Raw genomic sequence first — 25,870 nt, 5'->3', positions numbered from 1 at the left:
GATGATTTGGTGCTATAGATTAACGAGTATTTATTATAATGACAATTGTTAGGCTGCTGATGTAAATTGTTTCATTAGTGTATATTTGACAAAGAATCTGAATTGACATGTCTCACTTTTTATATGGCACGAATCAATGTGTTATTTTATCAGATAGCAATATGTCCTAGTGCAGTCAGAGGGGAAGAGCCAGGGCCAAAGGTGAGGCACATCAAGCACAGAATAATAATTTTAATCTGAGGATAAAACGCATGTACTGAGGCTGAAAGAAGTTTCAGTGCTCTCAGAAGACTAAAAAGATAGCTAAGGTCAACAATGACTGAAATGAGATTAAACAATGCTGCTGTATGCCATGTCCACCAGGAGAGACTGGACAGTATAGATGTAAAACCAATATGCCAGCAGTTTATCTCAGTTAACGAGAGGAAAAGGCATGTGTTTGGCTCCTTCACATAGTGGACATTGAGGTGTTGTGTGGGGCACCAGTAGTTCATGTCTGTTTCTGTAACAGTAGTTCATGTTTAGAATAAAACATCCCAGCTCACTGAGTTGATAGGGGCAATAGTGCCTAAAATGTTGCATAATTTTGCTGAGAGATCTTTTGTGGTAATCTTAGATGAGTAGTTTTATGGACAAAAACCAGCAGGTCATTCAGTGTTCCCTTAGTACTAATGTATAAGAGATGTTGGTGTAGTATAACTGAACTAATGTTGTTATGTCCTTAAAGTCATATTCTTTTATTGTCATGACTGTATTTGAGGCTATTTTTATTTTTGTATGATACCTGATTTATGTGGAATATGGCTGAAGTAAACTAAAGTCTAAAATACTTAGTCAGTCATTTGTTTAATAGTAATTTAACATTATATAATTCACATATAAAACTATGAATTGTAATTTTAAATGGTTTAAAAGCATGTAGAATAGCATATGTAGGCAAGTATATTTCTCTCTCTCTTTTTTTTTTATCAAGAAGCAAAGACAAAAAGGAAAAATAAAAAGGAACGGGGCAGGGTTCAGTGGTTGAATCATCCATCCCCACCAATGCCAAAACCAAATCTACGCCCTTGGATCAACAGTAACTGTGGTGTAAAAGATAACCCTTCAACTGTGACTGTTACTTTTATTTTCATTTTAACAGACTTATTTTTTTAATGGTGGGGTCAGCTGGTGACCGTTAAATGATTTGAAGTTGATCTTTTCTGACATGATGATTAGAACTGAAACCCAGAACTGAACTTTACAGGTATACTTAAAAAAAAAGGTATATTAAGGTTATCCTAAAAGTTACCATTTCAAAACTCTTTCAGTTAAATTCAATTTTGATGTCATTACTTCCCTCTCTGTGAGTCTCTCTCTCTTTGAAAGAAACACACACAGAGCAGCTCAGAGTGAACTTTGTTTTTCAATTAAACTTTATTAATAAAAAGAGCCTTATAGCATAGAAGCATTTTTACAGCACAAAAAAGGAAATATAGTTTTGGAGAGTAAATAACAGATAATACAGAGTGTTAAAGGAATGAAATGCAGTTAAGCTAAGTGTTATTATGATAAAGGAATTATAGCAATTTTTTATATTGTTAATAATATTGAAAATATTGTTTTTTGATTGGTTTGTTTGTTTTAGGTAAAAGTAAAAAGTTAAAGGACTACACATACACATTTGTAACACTCTTGAGAAATACTTCTTTCCATATGTAATCACATAACATCGTAATCAGGTCGTAGTACACGTGTTTCAGCACATGGTGCCCAGCTGTCAAAGAGTTCTTCTGGTTTATGTGTGAAAGACATAGAGAAAGAAGAATAATGTCATGAAAACTGAATAGGAAGTGTTTCTAAGTGTTTAATTATTCATTTATTAGATGAAAAGATTATTTGGGTAGTGAATTACTTATTATGCAAAAGATTTAATAAAGGGGAGCAATACATAAACATTTCAGAAGAGGTTACAATCCTAAATGTAAATGAACCAAGATAAATTATGTTTTTGAAGTGATTCTATATCAATCTTTGAGCTTCATTTGAGGTATATTTTTGCAGTCTATGCCATTAAAATAAACAACAAATAAACAACAAAAAGCTTCTATAAGATGTTATTATGTTACCTGCTGGGAATTTTAATCATTACTGCATATAACATGTAAAACCTCAAACTGTGGAAGAACTGAAACAGCCAGACTAAACTCATACAGAGAGTGGAGCACAGAACAGCTTGAATGATGGTCATGTTTGTGGATTTAGTCTCTCAGACTGTTCAGAGACATTGTCAGGAGCTGTAAGAACAAAAAGATAAAACTAAAATTTTCTATAATGTACAGTGAATGTTGATTTCTGTTAGAAAACACGCTCCAACTCTCTAGATAAACGTGCAACAAAGAGTCAGGCAAGCAGAAATATGAATAGGGAAGTCCCATTATCAAGAAGCCATGAATACAACAGCATAAAATACAATAACACAACATAATAAAAACAAGAGTTCCTGTGATGCTTAATGTTTTTAGAGAGTAGTGATGAGATTATAAGTGTGCTTTATGTTCTAAATGCCTGCAGGAGTATGTTCTACGCTGTTCCACATGAGCAAACTCTTTTCCTCAAATGTAGTTCACAGGTAGAGAAATGGTGTTCTGCACAGCTATGAAGATCAGCAGCTCTGTAATTATCTATTACACTGATGCTTCTCACATCATCAGTTTACTATAATATAATAATTTCACTTTGGCTCTGAGACTTATTTCAGACTGTGAGTGTTTCAGTTTAATGTGAAATTTGTCAGTATTGATTAAAACACAAATTCAAAAATTAAAATCAACATTTCCCCTACAGATCTCTCACCTTTCTTTCTTTTGTAAGCGACAAACACCACAGCTGCCCCAACTGCAACAGCTGCAATGAGGACAATTGCTAGAACAACCACTGTGGCTCTGATGTCAACGGGCTTCTCTGTTGAACAAAATGTGGAAACACTTTATAACACAGAGCACAAATGAACTAAAGAACAAGTGAGGAAAGACTCAGTAAGGACCTGATAGTTAATGCAGCTGACATCTCTGATTGAAACAAGAGGCGACACAAAACCATTAATACTCAGTTAATACACCATCATTAGACATTCGTCTTGTGCACACTGAAGATAAAAAACACTACATATAGTATTTCATTACGTTTTACTTACTTCCGTTCTCTGCTATTTATGTTCCCTTTTCAGTGAAGCATCTTACTGATTTGTTATTAATTAGTTCTTTATCAACTGCTAAAAGTATTGTTTGATTGGATTGGTGAATATAAATGTGGCAAAGGTCAGCTTATCCAACATCGCCTCAAGAAATGTAATAATTTAATGTAAAACCTTTACACCATTATAAAAACATGATAATACATGATAGTATATGTAATTCTATTTGTGAAAAACATAGCTTGTTAAAGTTGTTAAAGATGGACCAGGCAGTCAAGAGGAAAAGAGAAAGACCACAGAGAGGATCTGTGGATGTAGTAAAAGAGTACATGCAGAGGGTTGGTGCACCAACTCACATGTGAGTACTCACCTAACTACTCTGTAAAAATGATTCATAACCGTCGCAGGATCCAGTCTTACCCCAGTTTGTCTTGATCACTGCTTTGTCCAGTTTGGTGATGATGTCCTCGTTCACACCAGAGAGCTGAAACACGCAGTCGTACCTCTGCCAGTCTTCAGGTGTGACTGAAAGTTTCAAATCAACACTCATCTGGAAGGTCCCATCATTGTTGGGGAGGCTCTCTGTGTGATGCACACCTTCATGAATCTCCTCTCCATCTTTCCTCCAGAACATCACGGCGCTGTGAGGATAGAAACCTGTAGCATGGCAGCTGACTGGAGAGGAGGACGACTTCTGGAGGAGAAACACTGAAGGTAGGACTGAAAAGAGATAGGAAGTTGCTACGTTGTCTTTAAATTGCAATATAAATTTTCTATTTTTTTCTACATCAGATTCTGTAATTCTACCTGCTGTCTGCAAAAAGATCCTCCCATACTGCAAATACTTCTTTAAAAGCTCAGGGCATTTATGGATGAAAAGTTCTTTATTGTGTTCTAATCGAGTTTTTTCAGTATCCCATCTCAGTTTGGTGATGACAGCCTGTGGTTTTGCAGTGATCCATGTCAGTTTCTGCAGGTCCAATGCTATAAAATCTTCTCCATCATAACCGTACTGAATGAAGCCATTAACCTCTCCAGTCTCATCATCCCATTCACAGCCATTCATACTCTGCAAAATATGAACACCTGTAAAAAGCCAGCCAGAAAATATTGCATGAAACCAGCAAGATGTCAGCATTACAGACACAAAAACAGAGGGACAGTACTCTTGGTGTGAGTTACTGGCCCAAAAATCAGTCTATTATCTTGTGGTCACTGTGGAAGGTTCACATTTTTTCTCTGCTTCTTTCACTGTTCTTTTTTTTTTTTTTCATTTTTCTGAGTAAAGTAGCAGATCTCATCATCATACTTTACATTCTATATCTAACCTAATTAAAAAAAACTTTTAGTTTTCTATTTTAAACCAAATCAGGATGAGTACAAATATTTTCAGCAGTAACAGTTTAGACAAAACCATACCTCCAGTTTGGTTGAAACGTTGCCTTAAACTCCCAATGTAATGTTTGAAAACCTCATTGGTGTGCAAAGATTGATCAGCGTACCACTGCAGGTGCTGAGGATCATCCTGCATGAGCTTTTTAATCCATTCTGTTTTGGGTTCTGCTCTTCTTGTGCTGCTATCATAGTAACCTCCCTGAACTCCATCAAAAAGGGCAACAGCCACAAACTCAGGGATGCTCTGGACTCCAGTTGTTTGAGTGAAGAAATACTGCAAGGAGTGTTTCACTGTAACAATGATGAGACTCTGAATTAGATGGCATTGCTGTTATATAGACAACTTTCTTTAACTACTCAGCATTATATTTAAAGATTTATATATTTTGTCATTAACTCTTTAAGTAACTTCTAAAAAATCCTTTCCAAAATAAAGGTTTAACTGAGATCACAGATAATATGCTAATGCTGTTTGGTGTACATCTTCAATGAAACCTGAATGCATTTGTCAATTAGAACTAATGAGAAATAAACATTCTCAACAGAAACACTGAGAAAAAACTGCTTTCTCAGATACATCTCAAATTACTCAGTTACTGTATTGTTCGTGGAGCCTAAAGTAACTCTCCCTGGGTTTATAATGGTGGGATTAAGGGCAACAAAGCAGTTCTTCTAATTGTTCACCATGCAACCAATAAGACAGGATTTTTATGTATAAGCGTAAATAGCTTAGTGTTTAGTCTTTAAACAAATGTCCAATTTCCATCTTCCACTCTCTATAGTCCAGATGTTGCATCCACAGGAAGAAGCCAAAACTGCTGACAAGCATTTCTTACAGCATGACAAGTTCAAAGACCTTGCTAAAAAAAAAATTACATCCAGTTCATGGAAATGTACATGTGTATCTGTACAAATTATCCATCCATCCATCCATCCAAATATCTAGTAAAGTTTAAATGGGCACCTGGGATAGGCTCCAGTTCAAATGCTACCCTAAACTGGATAAAGAGAAGAAAATGGATGGGTGGGAAAACAACAGTGCTCTGACTGGACTCGTACAAACCACAAGTCAACATTTTACCCACCTGTCAGCTGTTTAAGACCTTCGGATAGTTTGGGAAATATACACATAGATGACACACACACACACACACACGTAGAAAAACATTTAGTATACACATCCAGAAATGCATACACTATTATATATTGTACATATATTTATTAGTTTCAGGTTGGCCATTCTTGTATTTTGCTCATTTGTGTTGTTGTGTTTTGCACATCTCTGTTGCTTTTGGGGCTCGCACACAAGAATTTCACTCACATGTGCTGTGCCAGTGTGCCTGCACATGTGATGTGACAATAAAAGTGATTTGATTTGATTTGATTTGATGACATGTTCAGTATAATGTAACATTGTGGCATCATAAAGTACAAAATGAGCAAATGTGTCTTATCATTCCATTCAAACTGGCTGCTGAAGGCTTGTGCTTACCCTCATATTAACTTATTTCATTAAGAATTGATTGTTTATTAAGTAACCAGGTTAGCATGATTTCCACACAAACAATATCCTTCAATCTTCAGGGTATATTCCCTAAAGGTTGTTTTTTTAGGAGGGTCCTTGAAAGTTTTGACCTTAAGAGAATCTTTTGGGAACATTATGTGAATAGCCCCAAAACATTCAATTTCTGTAAGGCTAGCTAGACAACTTAGCTATTTGTGGAGTAATGATATGAGTGAAGGTGGCTCCCCCACCTTCGTCAAATCAAACAAAATTGATGTCAAACGTTTGTGCTAAGTGTGTGCTGCAAAAATTTTTGTTTGTGATGATTTTGTTTTAAAGATATTAATAAAATGTCAGAATGCATAGTTTATTTTAACTATTAAAAGTTAACCTAGATTTTTACTTTTAAAGAGTGTGATCATGATAAAAAAAAAAAATCCAATACTGGTGTATGTTTCACTGCCTTTTCACTGTAAAGAAAGGGGCTGCTTGGCCTTGGATGACCTCCAGAATATTTAAAATGATAGCACCAAAAACCAAGGTTTTTGCAGCACAAACGTTTGACATCAATTGTTGATTTGAAGAAGGTGTGGGGCATCACTCAGATGAATTATTGTCATATTTAGAATGTTAACATTGATAAAAACATATTTTCAAATAATGATCTTTCAGTGTGATAATGTTGTTCATACATAGAAAGTATTCATAATGTTGCAGCTCTAATACTGTCATTATATTATAATAATGAGTGCTATGTCTATGTGCTGTTATCTCCACCTGCTTCTGCTCATACTGTACAAGGCCTGAGACCAGTCGGCTAAAACTTTCATTGAAACCGCCAATTTTGACTTATACAACACAGAAAACCTTAGACAACAACATCAGTAGCGTCAGAATAACTTTTAATATTTCCATTTATTTTACATCCTGTGGGAAAACAGACTATCTCAGTTCCTTTAACTATCCCTCTACCCCACAATAGTACACCAGCTAGACTGACAGTAGCTCACTTGACTCAAATGTAGTTTTTGACCTTTCATTCCTGAGTTAAATAATAGTGCTTTTGCTTTTCTTTTAGCCAAAAAGGAAAATAAAATAACAAACTGTTTCTAACGTATTAAGTGGACAGCCTTCAACTCACCTCCTGAGCCTCACTCTGCAAACTCTCCTGTTACTGTGTTTATATGTTTAAAACACACACACACACACACACACCAGAATAAAAAGCAGAGCTGCATCTCTAAAAAAGCAAAGGTGGACGTCTGTGCTGTCAGAGCAAGGTAGCGTGTACACGCACATTTCCACCAAGCACAAAGACAACAGAAAACATACTTTAACTGTTCTTCAGCCTGTGTGAAGTGTGAGTTGGGGAAGTGAAAGGGTGGGGGTTTGTTTTGATTCCAGAGAGAGCGTTTTCCCTGTTGTTTTGGCATTGGCCATGGCCACAAGTGTTACTGTTCTTAATAAACAGCCAGTAAACGGAATACCGATTGTCTCTGTCTTCTGTCGGAGGAACGCTACAATATACACAAATAATAATGACAGAGAAAGGAGGGTCCACCCTCTGAATATGTAATGATGGATTTGGATTACACCTGTTATTGCTCTACTCTACTACTCTAGCGCAATTTGAGCGGGCGGTGAGGAATGATCCACAAACTACAGCCTATTCTGAAGACAAGATTTCTGTTGGAGAAGAGATTTTTTTTTAATTGATATATTATTATTAATTACAAAAAAGTAAAAAGCCTGTATTTAAAGTCTGGCTGTCCCAGTTCCCAGTTAGCTGCTGAAAACGGCTTGTATAATATAAAGTGGATATGACAGCACATTAATCTGTCGACATCGCTATTTATCTTCTTTTTTTTCTTTTTTCAAAAGTTGATTTGTGGTCTGTGATGTATGGAAGCAAATGTAAAACATACAACTGTACACGATCTCTCTCTCCTCTCATTAAAACATATTTTCATTTAGTTGTAAAAGTGAAACTGAAGACAGACCTAGTGCAAGTATCCAAAGAAAATATGAAGAATCTTACCTGATGATGAAAAGTGACAGAGGAAAAGCAACAATAAGAACCTTCCCATCATAACTTTAGTTGGATTATACATATAGGACCAAAGCAGTGAGCTATTGTTCTAATTTAGCTCTGGGATTAATTCACTTGAAAGAGGAAGCATTTATGCATTGTGCCGAAGTGCATGTGAAACATAACATCCTGTCCTAGAGACTGCGATCAAGATTATGACTCGGGGTCAAGAGCCGCCCACGACTCCCCTTACAAAACACTTGTGCTTTATTAAAAATGAAAGCTTTATGTTAAAGTATCAAAACTAATTTATTTTTTATCAACTTTAATGCTTTGCATATAAAAATTTTTTTAACCCTCTCAAGGCAGGCGTTGCAGATTTGCAACAGTTAACCTTTAACAGTTAACAACCTGATTACCCCACATACATATTTTATGAGGGTTTTTTTTACTCAGAAGTACCACTGCAGGTATTATTTTGTGCATTAGCAACAAAAACTTAATTTGAGCCTGAGAGGGTTAACTTGATTTTGACTCATCTAAAATAATAATAGCCTAGTAGATGCAACCCCTATTTAAAACAAATGCTGTCTTAAACCTAAATTAAAACGGAATGCAATGATTTTCTAATTTTATTGTATTCAAAACAGAAAAACATAAAATATATTAAATGCTTAAAGACACATTTTTGTATTTCATGAAGAATATTAGACAATTTTAAATGTGATTACAGCTACATCATCATAAAGCTCATTGAGAAATTCACTTAAGCAAAACATGATTATTTTTTAATTATTGAATTATTTATTTAGTTTGTATGATGCAATCATTGATCTTATTGAGTCTGATTAAAATATGACATCGTTTTAGATGAATGTTTGCACATATGAGTGACCCTGAAGAAGAATGCACTGAGAATTTAATGTGAACTATGAGGGGTTATTTTAATGATTTGGGAAATGCAACAATAATACAACAATGACAAGAAAATTGTCACCAACTACTGGAAGAATCTGGTGATTTTCTTTTTTCTTTCTCTTTTATCATTGAGGATACAGACTGTGGAAAATCAAAGGACAGTACATACCACAAGAAAACAGAGAAGTGAAAACTCCTAACAGAAACCCAGGGACAATTGTTGTTATACTCTTGTCTGGTTACCAGACAAGAGTATAACAACTCCTGTTGTTAACCTGCACCTCTTTACTCATCCATGTCATAGATGCAGATATTAGAGATAGAAGACATGATCATTTTCTGTACGATCTTCAGTCTACTGTAATACAGTCACTTCACTGTAGCTCTGAGACTTAGACTTATTTCAGACTGTGGGTGTTTGGACCTATGTTAAATTTCCCAGTATGGATTAAAACACAAAAAAAAAAAAAAAAAAAAAAAAAAAAACCTAAATACAGTGTTTCCCCATTTGAGATTTCACAAATTTCTTAATTTTGAAATAAAAAAAATGCCACACCTGCAATGCGAGGAACAAATTAGAAAGCACCTGATAGTTGATGTATGTGACTCTGTGATTACAATTAATACTCAGTTGATACCTTAGTCATTCTTCTTTTGCATGCTGAAGTATTGATACAAAACGCTCTACATAGTACCTCATCGCTTTATCACTGAAGCATCTGACTGAATTGTTAGTATTTAGTTCCTTGTGAACTGATAAATCACAATCAAATATTACACACTGCTGTGATCAGAGGGCATGTGAATGTGATTGGATGCTGAGCTAAACCACCTTCACAGCATATTTGCTTCCACTGGACTCTGATTAACTGATAGGTAAATAATAAACCTGTGTGAGTAAAGAAAATAAAAGTTTTCCCTTCTCTGAACGACAAAAATATTGAAAATAATCATCTTAAAACTTAAAGGTTCAAAACAGATTTATCTGATTTGAACCTTTTATATAGGAAAAACCTGACTCCTTTCACACTGTTTACACCAAACCTTTACATCTGTATAATTTATGATAGCAATGAAAAAGAGTTGTGACACCAATAAAATTCCAAAGTCATACACATGGTAAAACATATATTTGTCTGAATCCTGTTTTATATGCTCATAAAATGAATAAATGAGCATTGATATTTAGTCTATGAATTACCTACAAAAGCAAAACAAATATGCTGCTGTTTACAGATTTGATTAAATGGTTTTTCTTACCTGCAAATAAAGCAGGGCAGAAGAGAAGCTACACAAATAACTTCATCCTTTCTGAATTGTTAACGCTCCAGGATGATCAGACATTGAAAATCTGATGGACTGGACTTGAAACTGTGCAAGATTCAAACCATCACCCACCAGATCAACTCTGATGAAATAAGTCCTCCAATCTAAAAAAAATATATTTGCTCTTACCCTCAGAAACGGCCCAAAATAAGCCCACCTACAGCTGGCAGGAAAACCACAAATGGATGGTGAATGATCAATAATGATGATTTGTTTTGGATTTTTTCCAGATATGTCATGCTATATGTGTAATGTTTAGACTTTTTGTTTTTAGTCCCCTGTTGAGAAGGAAGGTTCAGAGATTTGAAGTTGTTACCATCATGGGCTCATTCGATTAGAATGAGATTAAACAGTCATCAAGCATTTACAAGATTCTCCTTTTATTTAAAGAATCAGTAAGGAAAGACACACATGGACTGCTAACGCTGAAAAGAAACAAAGAGATTTAAGTTACTCATTACCTTAAACAATACAAAATCACAAGATGTAAACAGAACCTCACTTCCGCTGCCGCCCCGTGTGGGAGTGAAGAAAGAGTGAACTATAGGCGAATGCAGTCCTTATATAACATATGACAGGTGAGTGCAATTAAGGGCAGTTGTAGACACACTGCTGGCCCTGTGCTGGCCCAGAACGGTTTCAGCTCTGGCCCCAGATGTCAGCCTAATGTGTACCTTAATCAAGCCATGTAATAACAACATGTGCCAGAACATGCAAAACAGTGCAAAAGTAACATGCCGAAACTCTGTTCAGACAGTGAATGGACTGATTTTTATATAGCGCTTTTCTACTCTCCCAGATTACTCAAACTGCTCTATACAACGTGCCACATCCACCCACTTTTGCTTAACTGAGTGCTTTCTAACTACATTCATACACATTCACACTCTTGACATGCAGACTGGAGGAGCCAGGGATCGAACCACTAACCTTCCTATCAGTTTGTAACCTACTCTACCACCTGAGATATGGCATGCCATCGCATAAACAGTGGCGTCATTGCCAGACCTGGCACACATCTGGTTGGCATACACTCTGCCAAAACACCAGTCAGTCAGAAGTGCCAGCTTGATGCCAGATCTGGGCCAGACCTGTTTTCTGTGGGCCTGGGCCACATAAACCAAGCCACAATCAAGCCAGATATGGCATGCCATCACATAGACAGTGCCATCCATGCCAAGCCTGGCCTATATCTGGATGACATACGTTTTGCCAGAAGTCGGCCAGCAGTGCCGACTTGATACCAGATCCTGGCCAGACCTGCTTGCTATGTGGGCACTAACACACACAGTTACTTTACCAACTGACCCCTGAGCTCCTAAGTGTCCCGCAAACCTCATTCAGGGATCCACTCCTCTACTTCAATGTCACTCCCTGAAAGCTCACTGTCCTCACTTTCTGAGGACAGAAAGTGCACATTCCCTTGGTTTCCTTCCATAAAAGGTATTTACATCCATGTCCTGTAATTATGAGTAGATTGTAAAGTAAAAAACATTGACTATGATCATATAAATGCACACAAACACATCTCTACACACATATCCAAATGCATTATATTGCCTGAAAAAAATTGGGCTAACTGCGCAGTGTTGCCTTTAGGCAACGAATAAAAATTAACAGTTTTACTGTATAAATAAATTTACAAAAGTAGCACAAACAATCAAATATGCTTCCTAACATATTCATGCACATGCAAGTATTTTTTAATATACATTTATTTCACTATAAACATGTAAAATAGTGATCTTTATCTTGACTCTTAATGGAGATGTACCTCATGTAATGCAGCTTGCAGAAAGGGGTCCTCCCCCACCAAAATGAAAGTCACACCACCTTCAACCCATCATTTTATCGGAAAGAGATGTGTCTGGTAGCATTATTTGAAAAAAAAAAGTTGTTTTTTTTTGAAGGGCCACCGTAAGGCATGAAAATGTGGTTTGTTGCCTCAGGGCAACGCTATGCTGTAGAGGGTTAAGTCATGGCACAGCATTAATCGCTTACTTTGGAGGCAGAACTTCAACGCATGTGGGAGGGGCAGGAATCTGATATTTGTACTCTTTCGGATTTTCAAGGCCTCCAGATTTTCATGGTTTCTTGGTCCGACAGCTTTAATCATAAAGAGAAGATGATATTACTTTTGTTGCCTCTCTTCTACCATGGTTTATTTGCAGGTAAGAAAGACTTTGAACTCCAACAACAGCCCCCCTCTATTTCTCTCTCTTTTAAATGCGTCACTACAATAATAAAGAGGATATAAACAGGAGACAGACAAAATCGGGTTTTATCAGTTATGCTTAAAAGTTTTACTTTTCTTAATGAGGTGATATATAGGTGATATATAATTAGAAATATTTTGATAATGGAGCATAAAACTGCACAAAGTTTTATATCAGATTTACCCCGTTAGAGAAGATTTCAAAAGCTACATATCTGTAATATTTTTTGGCAGACTATTGACTATTAGACTATTGGTTTTAGTTGCTGACATTGTTTTTCTGCATAGCTCATTCTCGATCATTTATTATTCACAAACCGAAAAGACCTAAATGCAATCTTTCTCGAAATCTTTGCAATTTATTGAAAGCTTAAAACAGTACATGAAGAAAATCGATATTTTATGACAAATGTTTTATTATTTAATGGTAAGTCTTAAATATTTATCATGGACCAAAAATATCTCTGATTGTTGTTCTCGATTGTCTTTTGGCCCAAGCTGGACACGTTTTATTTTTCGGGATAGTGAGCATAAGTAATGTATTTTAACAGGAAGCAGACTATTTTTCATCATGTAGCTTGTGACCTGTGTCCAGAGAAAAGGAGAACATGTCACCATGGCGATGTTGTATTTTAACTCGAAACACAATTTTAATATTTAACCTTAACTATTTTGTTGTTAGTGAAGTGAACTTGAACTGGGTCTCTGGTGTGAGTGTCCTGGCTATACCACCAGCCTCCACCAGCCTGATACAGTTGTTTATGTGTGTGCGTGCGCATGTGTGTTGTTTTTTAAGTGGAAAATTTTTTTTTTGCTTTAACGGACACGTTTTGATAGACAAAAGCTTGTGACTATTTCACTGCCATGAGAGTCCATTGTTTGGCCACAGGAGTTTACCAACCTGAGATTAACGTTCTCTTTGGGAGACTGTATAAAACATATTATAGTGAATTAATCATAATTCTGATGATGTTTGTATATTTCATGTACTTATTTACTTATTTTGTAAATATTGTTCCACAGTGAAACACTCGTTGATGCACTCTGTCACTGGATCCTCTGGAGACCCAAACATCTCAGAGTTTGCAGGTGTTGTATTGTTTGATGGCACTGAGGCTGTTTACTGTGACAGCAGGAACAAGAAATTAGAACCAAGACAGGACTGGATGAAAAAAATATTCAGCAATGACACTCAGCACTTGGCATTGTACACCCAACAGTGTTTTGAAGATCAGCCAAAGATCTTCAGATTCTTGATTTCTACTGTAAAGCAGCTGTTACATCAAATAGAAGGTGCAGTATTTTGTGTTAAACCAGATTATTGGAGATTATGTATCGGAATTTCAGGAGCGGGACCACGCCTCCAAACACACTCCTTCCGGCTGTCCTCTATATAGGTTCCCCCAGTTCTGCAAACTGATCATTCTCATTTACGTGCCCCACCCTCCCTCCATCCTTGTTCTCCATTCTTCAACTTCTTCACTTCTATTTAGTACATGGGGATCTGCCAAGGCCCGGGAGCCATCGCTAGTCCCCTTCGTGGCCTTTCCCAAACTGCAGCTTAATTCATGTCAAAGCATTCACTTTTACCTACTAAAATGCTGTAAAACCTAAAATGAGGACGTGGGCCCAGCAAGTGAAATATAAATCAAGGAATATACTTAAGGAAAAATGATTAATGTGAAATTGTTATTTTATCTATCTTCCACCTATCCAGTTCATGGTCAGGAGCTAATCCCAGCTGTTTTAGGGTAAGAGGCGGGGTACACATTGGACAAGTCAACAGGGTGTCACAGGGCCAATAGAGAGACAGACAACTATTCACACCAGTAACCAATTTAGAATCGCCAGTTAAGCTAACTCACATATACATTTTGGAGTGTGGCAAGAAGCCAGACTAGCTGGAGAAACACATAAGCATGTAAGCACAGGAAGAATCTGCAAACTCCACACAGAAAAGGAACACCTGGCACCAGGATAGTGTAGTGTTATATACCAGCAAACCATCGGGGCTCTAGTGGCATCCATACCTCGATGGTTCAGCTGCTGTTTTGGCAGCAAACGGAGGGTCCAACACAATATTCAACATGTGGCCATAATGCTCTGTCTGATTGGCATAATGTAGATGTATATTTTTTAAAAAATTGTTAGACTTATGCCCCCAGCCTAGGGGTAACTTGCAACTCCCCACTCTTCCTATTCCCAAGAAAGCGCCAACAGGACAGGATAATTTCAGATAATGAGGAGCAGTTCATTTGCTTTTGAGGTGAGTTGTCCCCAATAAAACAAACATAAGTTCTTAATAAAGGCCAAACAAAGGACAATTCTCAATCCTATACTCCTGATCAATATAGAAGGGGAAAATAATTTTAAACACAAAAGTCTTCCCACTCTAACTTGCCATAAAGTGCTCAATATTTACAGTGTATGTAAGCAGAGTGTGGCGGGGTGTGGTCTGCGGCGCCGGTGCAGGGTAGGCAGGCGCACTTGCATGACATCTGCAATCACTCGTCGCCGGCTTAAAGTGTGGGTTGTTGTTGGAGTGTGTGGCTGTGGGCTGAAAACCTACATCCAATGTGTAAACAAGCAACCGTGAGTGATAATAAAAGCAAGATGCTGAAAAGCATGTGCGTGTCGGGTCTGTCCTGAGTCATTTACACACAGTTATCAGACTAAATTGATAGCTTCTAATCTGGCTACGCACTCACGCTCAATTCCAATGACAAGCTGGAGCAAAACTGGGGGCAAAAAAAGGTGGGGCAAGGACCATGCTGGATGTCAGCTAGAGTTGTAGAGGCTGCTGTTCGTCTAGTGATCAAATCCACCCATATGAGTCATAGGACATTGAAAAAATAAAGTCCATAACCTTTCATTTGATATATTACTCAATATGGTTTCTTGAATATTTTTCAAAGCTCAAGTCTGACCTTGGGCACTAACCATGAAGGTCGAGTTCAAATGCTTAGCCAACATAAGTACTCGTGTCCCCAAGGCCTCAATATATTGTTGTGCAGTTTGAAGACAATCCATTAAAAAAAAAAGTTTTCACTGATTTTCACATTTGGTTTGACATTGACTTTGACTGATTTTCACCAAAATTAAATTTTGCTTGTATCTACGATCATGCAGTAAATGACTGCGACCCGACACACTGTTCTTGTGCCTGGTTTTGGAGTTTTTATTGACTTTTACACTCATGTGTCTTTACTTGTTTCGGCACCTACGTCAGCCAGCTTTCCAGCTGGGTGCCCACACTCTTCTCCCTTCTGGTCTCCAACTTCACCATACAAATTAAAAAAACCCCTCATAACCTCATTAGACCAATCATCTCAACTTTTCCCTCCTACCTCCCTGGTACCGCCCCTTGAGCTCAGTGCACGGCCCCTCCCGTGCGGCTGAGCCAGGGACCACACCTCTGCCACACACGCAAAATTTGAAAAAGATATCTTGAAAACTATCATGGTTTATAGCCTATAACTCTGTCAGATGATTCTTGGGATTAATCAGTTTACTCCCTCATCTTTTTTTTGTAATCTTGATTTATCATACAAACTTTAATAATAAAAAGTCAGCAGATGATCTGACTTGAATCATGTGTAAAGTGCTAATTTCAGATAATAGAAGTTGCCCATACAATGTAGAATATTATCATAGTTTCTTGCTTACCCTGTGTTTTGTTGTTGTTGTTGTTGTTTTTTCTTTATCTTTCCAGGTGTTCACATATTACAGAGAACAGGTGGATGTGAATGGAATGAAAACACTGATGAAGTGGTTGGTATGGTACAGTATGGGTATAATGGAGAAGGCTTTCTTGAACTGGATCTTAAGACACTGACATGGATCCCACTGAAACCAGAAGCTGCCATTATCAAAAAGGAATGGGATACTGACACAATTGTACTCAAAGACATTGAAAGCCTTCTCACTAAGGTTTGTCGAGAGTGGCTGAAGAGGTATTGGAGCTATGGGAGCAGCTTCCTGCAGAGAACAGGTAACAGGAATCACATGACCTGATGCAGTTTCACAGATACGGTATACAGTTTATACTGTATTGTTCTGATGATATCAAAAGAAAATGGTAAAATGTTTAGGCTTAATTTTGTATTTAACTCTTTAAATGTTATTTTGTTTCTTTGTTTTGTTCTTTTTTTGGCCTGAAATTTGCATTGCTCTGTTTGCCTCATTCTTCCACACAGTCTTCAAATCCTGAACGTTCTGTGGGCCTCTGATATGAAGTCTGACCTTCAGCTCTTTCTTAGATTTTTAAGTGGATTCAGGTCATGTGATTGGCTAGGCCATTCTAGCAGCTCTATTTCCTTTCTCTGAAAACAGCTGAGAGGTTCTTTGGCTGTGTGTTTGGTATCATTGTCTCACTGAAACATCCACCCATTTTCATCTTCAACATCCTGGTAGATGGCAGCAGATTTTTCACCAACTTCACTGTTGAGATGGTGTTTTTGGGTGATGTGCTGTGCCTTTCAACTCCAAACACTGTGTGTATGGTGTGTATTGCTATTCATTGATCTATATATTCCCCCAGTAATTCTAAGGCTTGCCTAAATGTTGTTTAGAAAACTTTCAACAGACTTCACTAATGAAGAAAAAGCATGTTGGAGTTGTGAGCGTGCATACAGGCCATGGCAGCTGAGTGCCTTACTTCTAGTTGTCTTTTAAACAGTTGTACCTTTTGATTCCAGGTCTTTCTGTAGTTCGCCATAACTACTGAAAGACCTTTTACGACTCTTCTGATCATTGCTCACTGGAACCTTCAGTGGTTTAGAAATTCTTCTGTAATCAATGCCATCAGCATATTTGCAAAAATAAGGTTGCAAAGGTCTTGAGAGCTCGTTGAGTCTACCCTTCGTGAGATGTTTCTTATGGGACACCTTGGTGATGAGACACTTTTTAAAGGTGATCAGTTGGGACTAAACCAGCTGAAATTAATTTGCACTAAGGCTTGATCCGCCATGTATTAATGTTAGGCTATGTATAGATTTATAATAGATTTGTTGTCCAAAATGTGTGAGGGATATGAGGGAATTTTCAGCCAGGTCAAAATTGACCTGAACTACTTTGAAGGTATAGTGTATGAACAGTATTTTGGAGGCAACTCTAAAAGAAGCTAAGCTAATACATCTTTGTATTTCTACATTGATCATATGGATTTGAATCTCTACTTCTTCCATTCATTCACGCTTGTTTACCTCTTTGCATCTCTTTTCCACCTTCCCTCTCTGCAGTTCTTCCTTCGGTGTCTCTCCTCCAGAAGACTCCCTCCTCTCCAGTCAGCTGCCACACGACAGGTTTCTATCCTGACAGAGTCATGATGTTCTGGAGGAAAGATGGAGAGGAGATTCATGAAGGTGTGGACCACAGAGAAATCCTCCCCAACAATGATGAGACCTTTCAGATAACTGTTAATCTGAATGTTTCATCAGTAAGACCAGAAGACTGGAAAAGATACGACTGTGTGTTTCATCTCTCTGGTGTTGAGGACAACATTGTAACCAAACTGGATAAAACAGCAATCAGAACAAATTGGGATGAAAACAACAGAACAAGTGAGAGAAACACATTTAATTCATTTTATTTGATTTTAATATATGTGGCATTTGTCCACTTTTTGTGTTTAAACTCGGGGAGATCCCAAAGACCATTTTTTCCATTGCCCTTAAAATTAATCCTATTTAAATTTCACATTCACTGTTTACACTATGCAACCATGACAGTGATCCTGGAATTTAATGTTTTTAATCAATAAAAAAAATCATGTTTATTTATGTTTAGCCTCACAATTGCAGCGCTGTTACTAAATGAATTTAGGGGTGTTTTGGGGTGAGAAAAAGGCATGCATACAAATCTTACATAAATGCCTCCTACAATGAACTTCTTTAGCTGACAATACAATATTTCAGGACCACTCTGGTCCTGTAAGATTGTAGGATGTTATTTTTTTCCCCACATAATCATCATAATTATTTTACATCGGTATAGCTTCATACAGAGATGATACTTTATTTTTTCCCCCTTATCAATATGTGATTTTAATATTTCATGATGAATGAATATCATAGTAATGAGTTCATGTGTGTATTTCATCTTGTTGTTTTTCTGATCAGAATTAATCTCCATCATTGTTGTTGTTCCTGTTCTCATCGCTATTGCTGCTGCTGGATTTGTTGTTTACAAAAGGAAAAAAGGTGAGAGCTTAAAACGGGCTGAACTGTTTCTTTAATCAAACTGAACATGTCTGCAATTATTTGTTTCCTTTTTATTTTGGCAACAGAAATTGCACCTCGTAAGTAAACTGTTATTATTTTACTTTGATCTGTGGATTTAAAAAAGGTTGTGGTATAATATTGTACAAGAGAGTCTTATTATATATGTATAAATCCAAAATAGGACCAGTGGAATAACTATGTGTTTTCGATCTTACAGCTCCCGTTGACGTCTATGAATCGTATGAGTCACTGAATTGAAATTGGAAACCCAGCCCACACAGCGCCACATGGAAAGCTATACACACCTGCAGTTAAACACATTAAAAGCAAAGATGTCACAGACTTTGAACTTGGACCCGGGATTTTGATGGGTTGTGATTACAGCATGTGATCCAAACTGCCTCGAAAATACTTTTGTTGTCTTAATGAACCAAATGTTGGCTGTCTCACAAACTTTTTCAATTTTTTTTTCAATTTTTAAAGTTTTGAGTCAGAGGCTTTAATCACTGGAAAAAAGAGAAGAAGAAAAAAGATTGGTCAATTCTCCAAAAACACTGTTCTAAATTACTTCATGTTGGCTTGAGTCAGGAGTGTATGACGTCCAGTGTCTGCCCAGATAATACATCATTGTAAACAAATAATCTCAGTCAATATCTTATAATATATTGTTCGGGTACTATAAAGCACGATCAACATACCCATCTGTGATCTGGATTAACTTACGTATTCACTTAGTTACGGTATTTCGGCTGACATGTCTGTTATCTGTCTTTAGATCTGTTTTGTCATTTAAATATTAAATTATAATATTTAATTACTGCAACTTATTTAATTGTGCATCATGAGCTTACCTGCAGATGCAGTCTGACAGAGAAGGAGCGGCACCATTAGCTTCTAGTGGGGTTTGAAGGCAGAGGCCTTGGCATTCCAGTCTTTGGTTGCCAAAACTGGCTTTGGGTACAAAACGTCACCTCTCTGTTGGGGAAGAAGCCTGAGCTATTACTTGAGGCTGAGGGATACTTGGGTTCTGGAACCAGCTAGAGACAACCCTTGACTTGCACTGGGGTTCCTGGTGGCTGAGTTTGACATGTGTCAAAGTCCAAGGCCATAGTCCTCAGTCCGAGAAGGGTGGAGCCTACTCCAGGTTAGGAATGAATGACAGTCATAGGACAGGGGCGTAATTACTTCAGAATCTTGTTCATTACTGAGGGAAGAGTGGGAGAGTGGGAGATTGACAGATTGGTGGGGCATCAGCAGCCATGCACACTACTAGACAGCTGAGCATGAAAATGAAGAAATTCAGTATATGTTCCTACTCTACCCTCAACTCAGAGTACTTGAAACATAAAGGGTGACATCAAGCAAACCAGCCGTGGAACAACATACTTCTGCAATGCAATACACTGTCAGTGTTTTACTATTAAAGACTATAATGATGATCAAATAATGTAAATCTGAAAAGTTGATCAATTAATTAAAAAAAACAGCTTTATTGTCTTTTATGAGGCCCACCAAAATGTGTTTTTCTCTTCTTTTCTCTCATTAGTGGAGTATACATTATCTATTAGTTTAGTTATTACTTGAGTTATTTCTTTGGCTCTGCTTAATGTTCAGTAATTTACTTCTGAAACTGTCATGGTCTGTGTCAATAGAAAATTGTACTTAGTAGTCAGTATAATCTTTTAATAATATAAGTTTGCATATGGTAGAATACTGCATGTTGACCTTTTGATGACTTAGGCTGTTGTTCACTATAAGACTTTGTGTGCATTCCAGAGTGTTCTGGCATTCACACCCACATCCTGGGAGCATGGGAGAGGTCGTACCTTCTCTTATTGTTTTATGGCAGGATAAACGTAGCTATGTCTGTCTTAGTCTAAGTGCCTTTTGTTTAGATGAACTTCCAGACCAGCAGGTTTAGGTAAGTCTTTATGGGGTCACACTCTGACCACACACACACACGCACACACACATATGAACATCCACATTCCAATGTAAGGAACAAACACCCACTGATGTCTATAAATAAAGACCAGGGCAGTGGCAGAGCGCAAGTCCCTGAGCTCTCACTCCCGTGCGGGCGCTCTGTGGCTGCCCTTGCTGCAAGTAAAAACTGTGTTTCTCCTCTCTGATTCTCAGCTGAAGAAGTGTCTTAGAATACATCTCTTGACAGTCTGCGTGGCAGACCGTGGGGATGTGGGGAAAAGAGGACCCAAATGCTAGACTCTGTGCGGTGAACAGTGCGTTTATTTACAGTGCAGCAAAGATCGACAGCCAATAAATCCCTGTATGTTCCCGACTCCCGTTCCATGTTTCCTCTTCGTGCCTGTGCTCCGTTACCTGTGAACCAGCCACCTGCTGCTTCCTCATTCCCACAAATCCTCCTGGGGAAAAACACACAAAGGCAGCTTTTAGAAAACTCCACAATCACAGCTGACTAGCACTTACAGGCTTACTAGAAAACTGACAGGGAGTCACGTGTACGATCCAGCATCGACCCTAGCTCAGCCACAGTCTTAAATACAGCTCCCTTGACGAGCGTAATCTGCTGCAGCTGGCTGTGGATGATGAGTGTCAGGCTACCTCTAGCACAGAAACACTTCCGGGGTCGCGATCCCTCAGGTGACCCGAAACATCCGGAAGCACACACGGAGAGAAAAAATAACAGGGCAAAAAAATAAAAAACATTACAGACAATCCACAAAATGGGCAAAAAAAATTTTTCTCTCACCTTCATCAGTGTTAAATATTTTTTTGCCCCAGTTTGTTCTGATCACAGTTTTATTCAGTTTGGTGACAATGATGTCCTCACCACCAAAGAGATGAAACACACAATCGTACCTTCCCCAGTCTTCAGTTTTGACTGATGAAACATTCAGATCAACACTCATCTGAAAGGTCTCATCATTGTTTGGGAGGATCTCTCCAGGATTCACACCTCCATGGAGCTCCTCTCCATCTTTCCTCCAGAACATCAAGGGTCTGTTAGGATAGAAACCTGTCGTGTGGCAGCTGACTGGAGAGGAGGGAGTCTTCTGGAGGAGAGACACTGAGGGAAGAACTGGAAGAAGGAAAGGAATTCAAGAAACAATGTGTAAATAAAAATCAAACCCTAATATTCAAAACAGAGTCATTAGAGCCAAAGAATCATCATCTGAAGTCATGTCAACTTTTATGTAGCACTGTTCAGACAGAAGGTAATTCACAGAGCTTTGGAGAATAAATGGGAGAATAAATACAAAGATATATTTAAAACATGTAACGTATATGATGATATAATGCATACAACTTTTTATCACCAGCTTCCAGCAGCTGCATGAAGCTACATTATGACCTATTTTAAGCTAAATATAACCTGAAACACACTGAGATATACTAATGAAATTGTGAACACAAGAATACCAGAAAACATAATAAATATTATCTAAATCCATCCATCAGTTTTAACATTGCCAGAAGCCAATTTCACCAGTAGGTGGAGCTAAAAGAGAGGTTGCAAAACAGCTCCTTCACCGTTTGGAAACCATTGATGATGGTATATGTCTCCTTGTTGCTTTGTGTTTAAGTGGTCATGTGATTGGCTTACCACGACTACTTTATTCTTCCTCAGTCAAACAGCAGCACTCATCCAATCCAATTCCAATCCGATTTTATTTATAAAGCACTTTAAAATACCCAGCACAGGAACAAAGTGCTGTACAGAAAATAAGTTAAAACAATAGAATAACAGAAAACAGCAAAATAAATAAATAAAACACATAAAACATAAAATTAAAACAGCCCTATATTAAAACAAAAACAAGATAAAACAGCATCGAATCACCTAAAAACAACTAAAATAAAAATAAAAACCCAACATCTCACGTGGTGTCAAAGGCCAGGGTAAAGAGGTGCGTTTTCAAGAGTGACTTAAAAACAGATAAAGAACTGGCCTGTCTAATCTCTAAAGGAAGCTCGTTCCACAGTTTTGGAGCTGCTACAGCAAAAGCACGATCTCCTCTAAGTTTACGCCCAGTCCTGGGTATCTTCAGGAGCAGCTGATCAGCTGACCTGAGAGAGCGGGTGGGTGTATAAGGCTGTAGCAGCTCAGAGAGATAAGATGGGGCTAGGCCATGGAGAGCTTTAAAAGTAAATAAAAGAATTTTAAAATGAATCCTAAAAGAAATGGGCAGCCAGTGAAGTGAAGCTAAAACAGGGGAATGTGCTCAAACTTTGGAGTGCCAAACTTTGACCCCCAGGTTTGTGACAGTTGGCTTAACATACTGGGCCAGGGAATCTACATACACATTGGGGGTCTCAGTGGGGCTACCAAAAACCATCACCTCTGTCTTTTTATCATTGAATTTTAAAAAGTTAACAGACATCCAAGCCTTAATGTCATCAAGACACTGAAGAAATGGCTGTATAACGTATCTGCCTTTTTTCTTTAGAGGGACATAGATCTGACAGTCATCAGCATAAAAGTGGAAAGGAATACCATGCTTTCTCAGTACAGAACCAAGGAAGCAGATATAAAGAGAAGAGGAGGGGACCTAGAACTGAGCCCTGTGGGACACCACACAAGAGGGGAGCGGAGGACGACACATACTCACCGAGGCACTCATGCGATTGTTTTGCCCCCTTAGCTCCAGGTGTTGTGCTAGACAGTGATCGTGATTACCGTCCGCGGGAGCGCGCAGCTGCTTAAAGCTGTAGTGTCCAGATTACTTACAGCTACTTCCATGCAACTGAAATAAGATGCGGTAAGCTGAACACAGCTTCAACCGTCTGTTTGTTGAAAAATAGTAACGGACCGTGTTTTCTTGTTAGTAACTGTAACAGCGTTGTAACGATAGGAATAGTAATTAGTTAGATTACTCGTTACTGAAAAAAGTAACGCCATTAGTAACGCCGTTACTTGTGACTGCTGTTGGCATCTGTGACCCTCAGCCTGCTCCCCCAGCATGCAACAGCATAGAGGATCGCACTGGCCACAACAGACTCATAGAAAATCCTCAGCATTTTCTGGCATATGTTGAAGGACCTCAGTCGCCTCAAAAAATAGAGACGACTCTGGCCCTTTCTGTAAAGTGCTGTGGTGTTTGTAGCCCAGTCCAGTTTATTGTCAATATGAACTCCAAGGTATTTATAGTCCTCCACAATGTCAACACTGACCCCCTGGATTGAAACACGGGTCAAGTGTTTCCTGGTCTTCCTGAAGTCCACTATCATTTCCTTGGTCTTTGCCACATTGAGCTGCAGATGATTCTGCTCACACCACGTGACAAAGGAGTCGACCACAGCCCGGTACTCTATCTCATCATCCCTGCTGATGCATCCAACCACCACGGAGCCATCAGAAAACTTCTGAAGATGGCAGGTCTCTGTGCAGTGGCTGAAGTCTAGAGGGTGAAGAGGAAGGGGGAGAGGACAGTCCCCTGTGGTCCCCTTTCCCACTGTATACTATAAAGAGCAGGTCTTCAAAGATGATATTAACAGCTTCAAGCAGCACTTGACTGGAGGCACTGGAATAGATTATATGTATATTTCCACTAAATTAGATTTTTTTTTCTTTTGCTGTGTTGGGAACTCTCTTTATGACATCAGCTTAGTAGATCAGATGGATCCCGAATATCACTCTGACATACTATACACTAAATTAAATATAAACTCTGGCCTCATTTTGTCTCTTGTACTAACTTCTATTTGATTTCTGATATTATTTGTGTGTATTCATATTAAAGTTAACCTATTGAGTCACAGGTTTGAATAAAGAAAATTGGTGGTGGAATAATATTCAGATAGTTCCTAATAGTTGTCGTGATCAATAGGACTTTGGCTCCCCCTGCTGGTCAAATCAAATACCACGTTAAAGGTTTGTTTTAAATGGAGCCATGACGTCTTGGTGCGTGCTCAATCATCCAGCTAAGTAAATCCCAAAAGGTTGATTCTGTTCATCCAGATGAACAGAATCAACCTTTTGGGATAGAGACATGCCGTTTTAAAGGAGGGATAGAGAGGATATTTAAGAAGGTGTGGACCACAGAGAAATCCTGTCCAACCATGATAAGACCGTCCAGATGATGAGCGATCTGAATCTTTGTGTGCTTCAGTTCTCTGTTGTAGAAAGAAACACTGTCATCACAATGGGCAAGTTAGTGGGGAAAAAAATACTACACACTGCAAGATAATTTCACGAGTTTGTCATTCAAAGAAAAGACAGGAAAATTTGGAGCAATGAGCACAAGGAAACAGTCAGGCTGGGAGCTGAGCAGCCAGATCTTCAGAGACATGGAGTGTGAGTTACCATAAATTAAAATTTAAGTTATTATCTAATAACACACTTACAGGCTGGCCTTGGACAGACTAAATATAGTTGAGTTGGTAACTTTTGTAAAGTTACGTAAATTTGGTCAAATTTATAGTTTTGTCTGACAAAAAGTGTGAAATTCAAAGAGATTTATCATTAATGTCACATGTCTGGAAAAAAAAGTCTAAAATACTGTTGCAGGGATTATTAAAATGTTGAAGAGTTTCATACACAACTGGCCACTTCATTAGGTTGAGTGTTGAACACTACGATCAGCCAAACATATGGCAACTACTCAACACTAGGCATTTAGATGTGGTCAAAACAGCCAAACGAAGTTCAAACCAAGTTTCAGAATGGGGACAAAGCTAACTTAAATGGCACTGAACGAGACATGTTTGTTCCGATATACATCAATTTTCCCACAAAACCATCTTCACGGTTCACAGAGAATGGTCCCAAAAAAGAAACTATGCATTGGGTAACAGTTCTCGGTGTGGATGTTTCTAGCAGGAGAAGGTGATGCAAAATCTTAAATGATCTCAAACTGATATTTTGAACATGACAGTCAGTTCACTGTATTCAAATAGCATCCACCAAGTCTTGATCCAATAGAGCACCTTTGGGATGGGTTGGAATGGGATATTTGTATCATGGATCTGCATGGATTTGAATACAGCACCTGTGTGATGCTATCAGGTCAATATAGTGAAACAAATCTCTGAGGAATTTTACCAGCACCTTGTTGAATCTGTACTACAAACAATTAAGGCCAGTCTGAAGGAAAAAAAGGGGGGG

At 38.1% G+C, this 25,870-nt stretch overlaps 3 protein-coding genes across 3 annotated transcripts in view; 1 reads left to right on the top strand and 2 right to left on the bottom strand.

Moving 5' to 3' along the window:
- Positions 1–2,226: 2,226 nt before the first annotated feature.
- On the bottom strand, positions 2,227–8,161 carry LOC102206062 (class I histocompatibility antigen, F10 alpha chain-like). Its single transcript, XM_005751404.1, has 6 exons — positions 8,113–8,161; positions 4,595–4,861; positions 3,983–4,261; positions 3,596–3,895; positions 2,836–2,943; positions 2,227–2,276 (listed from the first exon to the last, which is right to left on the bottom strand). The coding sequence occupies exons 1-6, from the start codon at positions 8,159–8,161 to the stop codon at positions 2,227–2,229; spliced, it is 1,053 nt and encodes a 350-aa protein (XP_005751461.1).
- A 5,405-nt stretch (positions 8,162–13,566) lies between these two features.
- LOC102205780 (major histocompatibility complex class I-related gene protein-like) lies at positions 13,567–19,041 on the top strand (the record flags this gene model as incomplete). The annotated part of the gene is made up of 5 exons (XM_005751403.1): positions 13,567–13,855; positions 16,275–16,553; positions 17,803–18,123; positions 18,682–18,762; positions 19,001–19,041. Coding segments are annotated over 5 exons (1,011 nt in total), but the record flags the coding sequence as incomplete, so codon positions are not given.
- Positions 19,042–21,033: 1,992 nt separating this feature from the next.
- Positions 21,034–25,870, bottom strand: part of LOC102205501 (major histocompatibility complex class I-related gene protein-like) — a 12,857-nt gene continuing 8,020 nt past the window's right edge. The window contains exons 5-8 of the mRNA XM_005751402.1: positions 23,596–23,627; positions 21,625–21,818; positions 21,268–21,341; positions 21,034–21,167 (exon numbers count right to left, since the gene is read on the bottom strand). Coding sequence (XP_005751459.1) covers positions 21,034–21,167; positions 21,268–21,341; positions 21,625–21,818; positions 23,596–23,627 — 434 coding nt within the window. The remainder of the gene's footprint in view (positions 21,168–21,267; positions 21,342–21,624; positions 21,819–23,595; positions 23,628–25,870) is intronic.

This window comes from Pundamilia nyererei, unplaced genomic scaffold (genome assembly GCF_000239375.1).
Source record: "Pundamilia nyererei isolate P.nyererei 1_Seehausen unplaced genomic scaffold, PunNye1.0 scaffold00309, whole genome shotgun sequence".
In the NCBI taxonomy this organism is placed as follows: Eukaryota; Metazoa; Chordata; class Actinopteri; order Cichliformes; family Cichlidae; genus Pundamilia; species Pundamilia nyererei.
This window is presented reverse-complemented; position numbering and strand designations above follow the sequence as displayed.

Coding starts and splice junctions, on each gene's coding strand:
- LOC102206062 (XM_005751404.1), bottom strand. CDS start 8,161: ATGGGAAGGTTCTTATTGTTGCTTTTCCTCTGTCACTTTTCATCATCA. Junction 3,896..3,982: donor GATCTTTTTGCAGACAGCAG/GTAGAATTACAG, acceptor ATCTCTTTTCAG/TCCTACCTTCAGTGTTTCTC. Junction 2,277..2,835: donor CGCTTACAAAAGAAAGAAAG/GTGAGAGATCTG, acceptor TTGTTCTTACAG/CTCCTGACAATGTCTCTGAA.